Source organism: Mus musculus, chromosome 15 (genome assembly GCF_000001635.26).
Source record: "Mus musculus strain C57BL/6J chromosome 15, GRCm38.p6 C57BL/6J".
NCBI classification, from domain to species: Eukaryota; Metazoa; Chordata; class Mammalia; order Rodentia; family Muridae; genus Mus; species Mus musculus.
In genome coordinates this window covers 35,568,476-35,581,725 of record NC_000081.6, presented here as the reverse complement: position 1 = coordinate 35,581,725, position 13,250 = coordinate 35,568,476, and the positions used below count along the sequence as shown (strand labels likewise).

Here is a 13,250-nt window from a genome sequence, read left to right as displayed (position 1 = left end):
TTATATTTTACTAGTTCATGGCTAAGTAGATTTACAATTTTATTAGCTGTTTTTAATTACATAGTCACAGTATGTACACACAATTTTAAGGGATTCCTGCGTGGTAGAAAGACAGATCAGTGGTTAACAGCAGGTCCTCTACTCACAACACAATGGGTAGTAGCCTGTAGCTCCAACTCTGAGATCTGCAGGCACCTATATCTGTGTGTACATACTACCCCAACTTCACACAAATATATATAATTAAAAAAATAAAATAAAGCCTTAAAAAGGAAACAGGAAAGAAACATAACCAAACACAAGCCCTAAAGATAAATTTAGCTTAAAAAGGAAAAAAGGCAGCCCTTTGCCATTAAACTGGAATATACATTTTGTGTTTGGAATATGGTAATTCCTTAGCCTGGTGTCAGCAGAACTTTCCAAAATATAATCAGTTAAACTGAAAAAAGTATCCTGAGTTCAATATTTCCCATCTTGAATCTAAATTTCTCAGAGAGGAGGTATCTCTAAAACTAACCATTAAAATAAACTGAATTAACAATAAAATCTTGAAGTTCTTAAAACAAAGTATTTTTAGAAATCTTAAAATAATAAAATATTTTACTTTCATGTTATTAATATAGTACTAAAAATTCTTATGGAAAACTAATACTCTCTAAGCTTCTTAAAACAATTTTGGCCAACAACTCTATTAGATTTAATCCATTCCTGGCACTGGATGTTTTGCTTGGTGGCAAATATGTCTATACGGGCACTGTTTCCCCACGTTTAGAATACAGCTTCTTTATGGTCACCACGCTCTCTAAGGAAGCCTAACAAACTCCCAGGTTCATCTGCTGAAAGGGAACTCTGAATTGTCATTACGACCTATATAGTAGGACGAGGGAAGTCTAGCCCAAGGAGAAAATTTTTAAAGTAGAATCTTTTTCTACTCTAAGAGAGAAAAACATTGTTGAGCCACATTTGATCTGAGCACATTACACTTTAATATCTACCTTCAATTCTTTAATATTTTCCATTGAAATTAAATATCTAATTAAATACAAATGAATGGAATTTTAAACTAAACTGCATGATAAAAGCAACTAACTTCTAAAACACATAAATCCACAAAATGTAGTTTTTATGCTTCCTACTAATTCCATAACTAGAAACATAGCTCTCCAAATTCAAGCTTAACCAAATTGAAGGATGGCCTGAGCACTTTAAGAGAAATTGTTGTTGATATATACTGACTGAGGTGAAGTTACTCATTTGGCTTTTAATCAAGTTATTAAAATTAGATATTAGAAAATATCAATGCCACTGAAACATTAACAGAAATTGGCAGTCTCCACATTTAAAATTGTCCTAAAAATGCACATTGCCTGCTACTAGAATGATTTTTTTCTCATTTAATGAAACTGTAGACTTTGTAATGACACGTTAAACTAAAGAAAAAAGAAAAAAAAGAGAGGATGCTATATTCTATCTTCATAGAAGGCAAGAATTCCATGTATGTGAACAGCAAAGAGCTTACACCTTGATAAAATGATTCTCACATCCTCTACTAAATAGTTCAAGAGAACCAGTACTTAGACTACACAAATGTCTGTAGACTGAACGATGGCTAAAGTGATGATACAGATTCTTTTTATCCCTAACTCAATGCAAGATGTTACTTTTCTAAATATTAAGTCCATGACTCTGCTTAACATACCCTACATCCCATTTCAAATTGTGATCTCTCAATATATTTTAATTCTCATTCTTGGTAAATTTCAGCTCCCTCCCTCCCTCCCTCTTCCCAGATTTCCATGCTGAGAGTCATACATAAGAGTTGAAACAGCCATGTTTTTCAGAGTGCTATGTATGGGTCATCTATTCCTACTTCCTCAGTTCCCAATCATTACCCAACAATTAAGTTCCTCTGGCCATCTGGCCTACAGCAGCAGTGTGTTTTGTCAGGCTCCCTGTTTATGAACGTTCTGTATCAGGCACTGCCTTCATCTTCACAATTTCAAGCATCTGATATTACTATGTAGCTGTACTGCTTCTATTTTATGATCATGCTACCGTGCCTTTTCTGCTGTGTCCCCCCTTCTTAATGCTTAAGGTAAAAAAATTTTCTGAAGTGAAATACCAGTTGTTTACTCCCCAATATTCTCCTGACATAAATTATTTATTCTGCAGCTTCCACTATGATCTCACTGAGGAAATGCAAGCACATGGAGCTGTGTCTTTGGATATCACCCTACAGGAGGCTTTTTTTTTTTTAAACTATTCCAAAACTGAGCTTATCATAACCGATTTGAAGTTGTGACACAGACAATTAAACAACACTTAATATTCACGCTGGATCTATTTTAGTTAGAACTCACAGACCTGATTTACTGATGTAGCCTTAACTATTATTTCACACTATTTGGAATCCTTATGCAACTAGAAACAGTCAAGTGACTAGCTTCTAATACAAGTGAAAGATGAGTACATTTTTAAAGGGACAAGGGTAGGTACTCTTACCCCGCCTCCCACCTTTATTAATTTCTGTTCACCAACATGCACTCCACTAACTGATAAGGCAGTCCTCATGAACTATTAGCTTGCCTCAACCAACTGTACTACTGGTACATGCCACTACTTCAAGGTTTATGCCTTATGAACCATGAGGCACAGCTAGCAATGGAGGCTTCCACACGGTGCAATGACAAACTACCTGATCTTGGAGGACCAGAATAGACTTGGGTGTACACTCACGGAACAAAATTTAATAATATTTTAAACAGTGAGATTTAAGTTTGCTGAAATGGCCAAATTTATCCAATTATAAATAATATAAATATTTCATTGAACTCTTGCTTAGATGTGCAACACTATCAGAAAAATTGTAATTAAAATTTTTAACCTAATAACCAAGTTTATTCCCAAAAGAAAGATTCTGTAATAGAAATAAAAGGAAGAATAGAGTGTAACCTTTCAATATCTGTACTTAAAAACCAAGTTTGTTTTAAGTTTGTTTCATAATTAGTTTTCCTTCCGAACAAGGCACAAAGGAGATCCTAAACTCTGAGAATAAACTGCTGCTGCTGCTGGGTGACTGTGGTGGTGGTAGTGGGCAACTGTGGTGATAGTGGTGGTGGTGGTGGTGGTGGTGGTGGTGGTGGTGGTGGTGGTAGTGGTGGTGGTGGTGGTGATAGGTAGGTAGGCAGGTAGATAGCAGTGATGGTTCTTTTAGTTTGACAAAAGCTATAGAATACATGTAGGTGTGTAACAGGAAGAAAACTATGTCCACATCAGTTTCATCCGTGAGTGCCACCTAGGAATATAACTGCACAAGGAAAGGTAGGAAGAGTAACTCATCAAACATGTCATTACATATCTTCCCAGCTTGAATGGCATGCCAGCTCATGAGCACCTTGATTACCATTCCTGGACACACATGATCCCAAATTAGTTATCACCTGAACATCATCCCTCAGCCTGCTTCAGGAAACACATGTGAACCAATCTTCAGTGAGACATTCTCCCACTGACACAAGAAACCAGCGCCCCTCCTCTGCATTTACTTTGTGGTGCTTCAGTTTAGAACCTTTCTACTACCTGGTAAGAGACCCCTCCTATAGTATCTCATCTGCTGCTAGTTCCTCTGCACTTCTCATTTTGGATATTATATTTTTCCACTCTACAGTTAGACCATGGCTTTTATTGTGCATCTTCTTTTCATCAATGTGTTCATCAATCTGTAAACATATCACATGGTTATAAAATTTGCTCCAAAACATAATTATTCGATGTGGTTTCTCAGTGTGCTCTTACAGACTGATTTCTCTCCTTGCCATAGTTTCTGCCTGTTTATTTTTGACATCTTAAGTAAATAAATCATATATACATATATACATATATATATGTATGTATATAAACACACATACAAATACACACTGAAAATAAAATTGTACAATATTATGTTTTCAAAGTTTTTATGTTCATTGCAGATATTTCACCACTTTCTAAACACTGGCCAAACACATCAAACCATTAGGGAGGGATTCTTAGAATCTAGATTTTCCTGAACATTAAGAAGTCTTGTGCTGCTGGGCTCTCAATATGCTCCCAGCCATTCAGCACACCCTGCATGCTGGTTCTAACATTGCTAATATAAGAACAGAAGTATGCACTGGCAGGTTCTTGCTCAAGTAAAAAGCCAAAGCAAACAGGGACTTAGACAAGAAGGTGGTTTGAAGTGGAGCCTTATCTTGGCAAAACAGAAAAAAACATATCTTCAAAATGAAAACTGAGGGGCAGGGAATTTATCAGTGAAATTAATATTAACATTATTCACCATACAAAGCAATTTAAAAATATACTATATACACATATATACATACACACACACACACACACACAAGGAAGCATGCACAGGGTCTGCACAGGTCTTCACCAAACCCTCTGCATATATTATTAAGGCTTCTGTTTTAGTGTTTCTAAGGAATTCCTACATGTGCAAACACATTCCTGTTTCTCGCGCCTTCTCTTAGGATCTTTTCCTTCTCTTGGTTTTGTCTAACTGCAAAGTGTTAGTCTTTATTTTATTTTAAAGTATTGACTCTTAAGAGAACTGTTTATTTTCTAATGAAAGACAGAATGAAAGTGGATCCAGGCAGGAAGTGTAGATGGAGGAAACAATAAGAAGTACATATTATGTGAGGAAAATCAATTTTCAATTTAAGAAAAAAAGCAAACACTGGAAATCAAAAAATATTAAGCCAAATTTTAAGTTAAAAAGGTGTATTCTCAAGAAAAGGAACATTATTGTAAGTTCCCAAGAGAGGCATAAGTGATGGCCATCAGAGAGAGAAGATGCATAATTCACTAAGAGCACATTATGCCCATGGTGTGTTTACCAAATATAAATATGCAAGTATACATAGATAACATCTGAGGGTTCTAAAGCTGGGAAGAACTAAAGACAGAAAATTTCCCCTAAGACAAAAATAATACCACAGCATGCAACAATAATTTGAATGGTAAAATAATCAATATACTATTTATTTTTATATTATATGCATATTAACTAATCATTGTAAAATCTATCAATCTGATGATGAATTATGTTTTCACAATTTCCCCCTCAATAATTCAGATTATATTCTGGTAAGAACAAGTATAATAATAAGGTAAACTAATGCTCAGAGAACTGATACATCTGTTCTTGACACAAACCTGTCACTGTTTTTGTCTTGATTGGGCTGCTGGCATATTCTGAGGCCTGATATGACTGCTGCTTTCCCAATGGGGCACTTCCAATGGACAGTTCATCTTCTTTCCTTCTGTTAACTGAAGTGACAAGAGGTACAGCTACCACAGGCTGCTGAAAGAAAAAAAAAAACGAAAAGAAATTCCCATCTTCGTGAGGCAATAAAGGTCAACACTGTATCCCAGGCTGGCGTCAAACTCCAGATCCTCTTGCCTCTGCCTCCTTCAGCATATCTTACTGGCCTATGGCACCAGAATCGGCAACCACACCAGTCACAATGGCTGAGATCAAAAACTCAGGAGAAAGCACATGCTGGAGACGACATAGAGAAAGGTAACACTCCTCCATTGCTGGTGGGATTGCAAGCTGGTACAACCACTCTGGAAATTAGTTTGGTGATTCCTTCAGAAAATTAGACATAATAATCCTGAGGACCCAGCTATACCACACCTGGGCATATAGCCAGAAGATGGTCCAACATGTAATAAGGACCCGTGCTCCACTATGTTCATAGCAGCCTTATTTATAATAGCCAGTAGCTGGAAAGAACCCAGATGCCCCTCAACAGAAAAATGGATACAGAAAATGTGGTACACTTACACAAAGGAATACTACTCAGCTATTAAAAACAATGAATTTATGAAATTCTTAGGCAAATGGATAGAACTAGAAAATATCATCCTGAGTGAGGTAACCCAATCACAAAAGAACACACATGGTATGCACTCAGTGATAAGTGGATATTAGCCCAGAAGCTCAGAATATCCAAGATACAAATAACAGATCAAATGAAGCTCAAGAAGAAGGAAGACCAAAGTATGGATACTTTGGCCCTTCTTAGAAAGGGGAACAAAATACCCATGGGAGGAGATATAGAGACAAAGTATGGAAGAGAGACAGAAGGAAAGATCATCCAGAGACCGCCCAACCTGGGGATCCATCCCATATACTGTTACCAAACACAGACACAATTGTGGATGCCAAAAAGTGCTTGCTGATAGGAGCCTGATATAGCTGTCTCCTGAGAGGCTCTGCCAGTGCCTGACAAATACAGAGGTGGAAGCTTGCAGCCAACCATTGGACTGAGCACAAAGTCCCCAATGGAGGAGCTAGAGAAAAGACTGAAGGAGCAACCCCATAGGAGGAACAACAATATGAACCAACCAGTACCCCTAGAGATCCTAGGGACGAAATTACCAACCAAAGAGTACACATGGAGGACCCATGGCTCCAGCTGCATATGTAGTAGTCCTTGTTGGACATCAATGGGAGGAAAGGCCTGCGGTCCTGAGAAGGCTAAATGCACCAGTGTAGGGGAATGCAGGGACAGGGAAGCAGGAGTGGGTAGGTTAGTGAGCAGGGGGAAGAGGGGATGGATGAAGGTATCCCAAGAAGAAACCAGGAAACATTTGAAATGTAAATAATGAAAATATTTAATTTAAAGAATGTGCTCAAAAGCTGACATCTCTATAAACAGTACTTTGTAAGTTGGGGTCTTGGCTGTGTTGTAAATCACATCATCTCTTTTCTTTACCTCCTTTGTCTCATATGTACATAATCCCCATTTATACTCAGAGAATATGATACAATAATATAGAGGATTTCCTTCACAGCATACAGAACCAGCCTTGCCTATGTGAGTACCCAATCTGTGAAGTTAGCCAAGTATGGCTCAAGTACACTTAGGGCAGAATGCCACTATACTTAACTTACAGGCCTCTTTTCTCATGTCCCTACCCCCTACACTATAAAGTAGGAGAACTCTACCCAGCATTTGCACTCCACTGGGCATTAGGCATTATATTGATATCAAGTGTATGTCAGGGTGTGAACAGGTGTGGAAACAACCACTGCATATAGGAACACAAGCATCAATGCACTTTGGTTCCTGGAACCAAGAATCGCTCAAGGGCACTGAGAGACAATGGAACTACTTTTATTCTATAAATATAATTCATATAATAAAGATTAATTTTTATTATCATAAGAAGTTAACAAAAGTAAAGAATATAACAATTATAATGCAATAATAATTCATTAAAGCTTATAAATTATTTTTTTCTAGAATTCCCTCTGTAGTATCTAAAGATGAAACCTGAAAATTCTCTTTTCAAGCCTAAAAAGCTAAGTTAACATATATTGTAATAAGAAAAATCAAATCTAAAATTCCTAAGTTACTGAAGATAAGAAGATAATTATTGATTATTCATTTGCACAACCCAATTTTTGAAGATATTTTGAGGATTCTACTTTGTCTGATGAATTGATAATCAGAGCATATTTAGAACGCACAGAACAGCATTGCAAGTTAGAGAAAGCTGGAAAGTATTATGACTCTCAACTGAGCACAGAAGTACAGAGCTGGACAATGAAGCAGCTGTTTCTTCTTAATTCAGTGAAATGAAGTCTGATGTTACTGCCAGTGATGTCTAATACAAGCCTGTCAGATTTTTGGCCAAAAAAAAAAAAAAAAAGTATTTTTGCTGTAGAATCAAAGATCAATGCTGAACTTCATGGAAAAGAATCATCAAATACTGAACTTTAGCCACAACTGAGAAGGGAAGTACAGCTGGGAAAAACAAGGGTGAGAGCAATGGGGAGCCTGGTGTTTCATACAAGGGAGTAGATGCAGCAGGCTCCAATGTTAGACAGTAGGAATTTTTGCAGCAACTACATATTTTCACAAATCATGCAAAGAGAAAAAGAAGACAAACGGGAAGCTATCCCAAGAAAGAGAAAAAACCCTGAATGCGTGAAAACATATTTATTTGTATACCTAATTATAAGAATACACTTGAGGCAGTGTTCTGACCAGGGAACTCAGGTGAGATAAACATTTTCTCTCCAGTGACACTCTAAAGCCAGTCCACTCAGGAACTCACAGGCCACAGAATCAGCAGAGCTTCAGACACAAGGTCCTAAGAGTCTACTTCTGCAGACAGGAGTTGGGGTTGTTATGCAGCCCTCTGTGTAATGGCACGGCTAGAAGAAACCTGGTCTCCCAGGAGTGCTGATACAGACTCACAGGAGTATCAGGCTCTAGCCAGAGACAGCTAGAACATCTAACACCAGAGATAACCAGATGGAGAAAGGCAAACGTAAGACAAAACTACTTCGCATCATCAGAACCCAGTACTCCCACCACAGTAAGTCCTGGATACCCCAAAACACCAGAAAAGCAAGATTCTGATTTAAATTCATATCTCATGATGCTGGAAGAGGATTTTAAGAAGGACATTAATAACTCCCTTAAAAAAATACAGTAGAATACAGCTAAACAGATAGAAGCCCTTAAATAGGAAACACAAAAATCCCTTAAAGAATTACAGGAAAACAATCAAACAGGTGATGGGATTGAACAAAACAAACCAGGATCTAAAAATGGAAGTAGAAAGAATAAAGAAATCACAAAGGGAGAAAACTCGGGAGATAGAAATTCTAGAAAGAAAACAGGAACAATAGATGCAAGCATCAGCAACAGAATACAGGAGATGGAAGACAGAATATCAGGTGCAGAAAATTCCATAGAAAACATGGACACAACAATCAAAGAAAATGCAAAATGCAAAAAAAGATCCTAACCCAAAACATCCAGGAAATCCAGGAAACAATGAGAAGACCAAACCTACGGATAATAATAAATACAATACAATATAACATAAATATGACACCAAAAGGATTAAATTATGTTATTTATAAGCATTGTTACCATAGGTAAAATCCTCAGAAACCTTCATTTAAAATGAGAACAATAACACAGTTTGCCTTAATTACATTGAATATTTCTTTTTATGATTCTAGAAACTACAATGACCTATTCTATTCATTTGTAATTTACATGTTTTAAATGAATACGTATCAGGAACTTTTTTGGATTACCTATCAAATTACCAGGGTTAAAGTTCAAAGCAGGTTTATTCGATAAATCCAAAGATGTGTAAGAATAAAAAAAAAAAAAGTGTTGCTAATCTTTCAGCCTTACAAGCATGTAAATATGCACAAGGTTACTTCAACAGACAAACTGTGTTGAACTAAAGTTTCGTATACATAAAATTACAGATCTTGTTTGAAAGGCATAATGGGGCCTAAAGAACTAGCACATAAATAAAATAAAGAGAAAACCAGTTAGGACAGTCTCATCCAACCCCAGTCCATAAGAACAGCATCATCTAACTTCACAATAGATCAGTAATAATAGCATCTTCTTATGTGAGTCATTAATGACTGCAGCATGTAGTCCTAGCTTTAGTACCAGTGGCAGCATTGAAATCTTCCCAGCTAAGGAAAGGGTGGATGTGTTAACATAACTGACAGACCACTCACCTGTTGTGCATGTCTATTTGCTCGTTTCTGTGGTTGGTAGATGACCCAAGTATACAGTATTGGGTCAATGTTAACAGCGAGTCCTTGTACACTACAAAGAAATACAGCACCTAAAATAAAATAGTTTGAAATTATTATACAATAATCATTATACAAAAATAACAAGCTGTAAGAGGAGAGACAAGTAATAAATACTGTTAGGATGCACCGAATTTCAAGCCTGCATGTACTGCTGTATGAAAGTAAAATGTTGCTGAAGCAGGCACTTTAAGAAAAAGGGCAATATTCCTCTTTTTAGAAAGAATATAGTTATAAATGACTATTCCTATGCAATAACCAGATAAGACAAAAACGCTGAAGTGACAGAAGTAATTTATCTACTGAAGATTACCCTTGAGAGATTATGAGAGAAATGGTGTAGGCCAAAAATAAAATTGTATCAGATAAAAATTCAACTCTAAAGAAAAAAAGAGCCCAGAAACAATCACTGCTCTTAAAATTAAATATACAATTATTTTTAAATATCATTCAAATCACTTTTCCTTTTAAATCAAAAACAATAAAAGTAGACAGTGGACTTCATCTTGTGAAAGAGGTCAAGTATGAACTCATTAAATATGAGTGGGGATAATGGAAGGAATGGTAATAAGGGGATTCTTCCACAAAGATTACTTTACTGTCTTCTGAATTTATCAATGTTGCTACCAAGTACTTAGATACATGCTTATTTAACACTAATTTATTTAGAAATGTATTTCCTGTTCTCTACATCCCCAGTTCTGCATACTCTACAGCACTGGATCAGCCTAACATGGTTGAATTTGAATTCTCTTACTAAAATACCGAACATTCTACAGTTAATTTTAGTCACTGAGAACTCAGTTTTCTCAATGAAGATAACGTTGTCACTCAAAGGTATCAGAGGTGACAATAAGTGCTGTAGGAAACAAGCATGAGAGAAAGTAACTTATCTATTACTTCACATTGATGAGAAGGGTAGCTATGAATGAATGTGGCTCACATAAAATCATAGGCAGGTTCAAACAATGAGTCTATATTTGCAACTTGTGGAAACATACCACATTGTCAAAAGGTTGGAACACACACACACACACACACACACACACACACAAACACACACACACACACAGAGTACAACATTAAGGGACAAAATATCTCCCTTAGCGTTGAATTCAAAGTCAGACAATGTGTCTTGAGCACATCTTTTTCTCCTGATAGTTTATCCCATAGACAAGGAACTGGTTTTATGTGTGTCTGTGTGTGTTAGTTCATATGTGTGCACACATATATGTGGGTCTGTGTGCATAGGTCCACATGTGTGTAAAGGTAGGAAGTTGCACTGCATGTCTTCCTCAATCGTATTCCACCTTACTTTTTGAGACAGCATTTCTCTGATCTTCAACTCCCTTGATGTTCTCTGACATCAAGTTCCAGGTCCTTTGTCTCTGCCAACTCAGTACTGAGTTTGCATGTCAGTGCCACAATGTGCAGGTTTGTGCCCAGATACTAAGGATGAAGACATACCTGCCCATGCTAAAGTACCAATCTTTTGATTCCTTCTTAGCCACAGCCACATGTAAACTCATAAATATTTTATTACAATAGTGTTCTAAATTAACTAGAATAAATGTTGACTATCATTACATCAGAAGACAAATGAGATGATACTATGTATTTTTATTTAATTTAAGAACTTTTTATATTAAAGATTTTTATTAATAGCAATCTTTACATCGAATATTTCCTGGAATTAAACATCACTGCCTGACACGTCTCCTAAGAACTAGAGGTAGACATCACAGAAGCCCCTCTAAGATGGCTACTAACAAGACACTACTCTCCATTCCAAATGTAAGTTTATTTTAATCTTTCAAATTCATGGCTCTTTTTATGTTCAAGAACTCTGAAACTGTTATCCTTGGATAAGCATGTTTTAATTGTTTCATTCATTTTTATAAATCAAAAAAACACCCAAAATAAAAAAGAAATTCCCAGTTTCAGACCTGACATAAAAGTTACCTGAAACTAAATAATTTCCTACCCTAAGTGGTTTACTTTTGAGGGTAATAGCAATCATTCACATAAAAATCCATTTGCATCATTAATGTGTGTTGTCTAATACTTTTTACATTATTGAAGCATTTGATGATAATCTAGACTGTTGTTATACTATATAGAACACTACGGAATATCACTGTTGTACAATACAAAGGCTTTGTTTTGTTTTTTTGTTGTTTTTTTTCTTTTTTTTCTTCTTCTTCTTCTTCTTCGTTTTGTTTTAACCACACCTGACACAGGATTCGATTTTGTGGATTTTCTCTGTAACAGAGTTGTAATATAAGATACAGTTAAAATGGTAGAGCGGGGAACATTAAGTGTTATAGATAATTTCCAGATTAAAAACTTAAAGTAGATGTAAAGAATAGATGGGGAATTAGGGGGATAAAATTGTAGACTGTGAGTTTCTAAACTGCCAGATAGTCCATTTGCATATTAAATGGACTATCTGGCTACAGCAACTGATAATGCAAATGTACTACTTATTCAATACAAAGTGATTATTATCTACAATATAAATATTAGGACATGTTCCCAAAATATAGAATAAACAGAAATATATAAATTGTTCCCATAGTTAAACTAGGATTTTAAAGCACATTGACTTCTTACTACCCTATTGTCTGATAAAGGCATTTTCTCAACTGAGGTTTCTTCTTCAAAAATATGTCTAGTTTGTTTCAAAATACTATTGGATGTGACTGCATTAAACACTTTTAGTTTATCTGCATATATGCAGAGAAATGATGTTATATAAGTTCACAATGATTAATATATACTTACTACTTCGCTTTTACAATGACCAATATGACTAGGCTTTTTAAAATATAAAAAAAAAGAAAGAAAAAGAAAGGGCAATATGTAAATTCATCTGGAATAATAAAAAACCTAAGATAGCATAAACTCTTCTCAAGGATAAAAGAACCTCTGGTGGAATCACCATGCCTGACCTAAAGCTGTACTACATAGCAATTGTGATAAAAAACTGCATGGTACTGGTACATGGTACATGGACAGACAAGTAGACCAATGGAATAGAATTGAAGACCCAGAAATGAATCCACACACCTATGGTCATTTGATCTTTGACAAGGGAGCTAAACCATCCAGTGGAAAAAAGACAGCAATTTCAACAAATGGTGCTGGCACAACTGGTGATTATCATGTAGAAGAATGTGAATTGATCCATTCCTATCTCCTTGTACTAAAGTCAAATCTAAGTGGATCAAGAAACTCCATATAAAACCAGAGACACTGAAACTTATAGAGGAGAAAGTAGGGAAAAGCCTCGAAGATATGGGTACAGGGGGGAAATTCCTGAATAGAACAGCAATGGCTTGTGCTGTAAGATCGAGAATCAACAAATGGGAACCTCATAAAATTGCAAAGCTTCTGCAAAGCAAAAGACACCTTCAATAAGACAAAAAGGCCACCAACGGATTGGGAAAGGATCTTTACCTATCCCAAATCGGATAGGGGACTAATATCCAATATATATAAAGAACTCAAGAAGGTGGACTCCAGAAAATCAAATAACCCCATTAAAAATGGGGCTCAGAACTGAACAAAGAATTCTCACCTGAGGAATACCGAATGGCTGAGAAGCACCTGAAAA

General features: G+C 36.1%; 1 protein-coding gene across 1 annotated transcript in view; it reads right to left on the bottom strand.

The window, feature by feature from the left end:
* Vps13b (vacuolar protein sorting 13B) overlaps nucleotides 1–13,250 on the bottom strand; it is a 560,112-nt gene that overhangs the window by 349,504 nt on the left and 197,358 nt on the right. The window contains exons 20-21 of the mRNA NM_177151.4: nucleotides 9,557–9,666; nucleotides 5,200–5,347 (exon numbers count right to left, since the gene is read on the bottom strand). Coding sequence (NP_796125.2) covers nucleotides 5,200–5,347; nucleotides 9,557–9,666 — 258 coding nt within the window. The remainder of the gene's footprint in view (nucleotides 1–5,199; nucleotides 5,348–9,556; nucleotides 9,667–13,250) is intronic.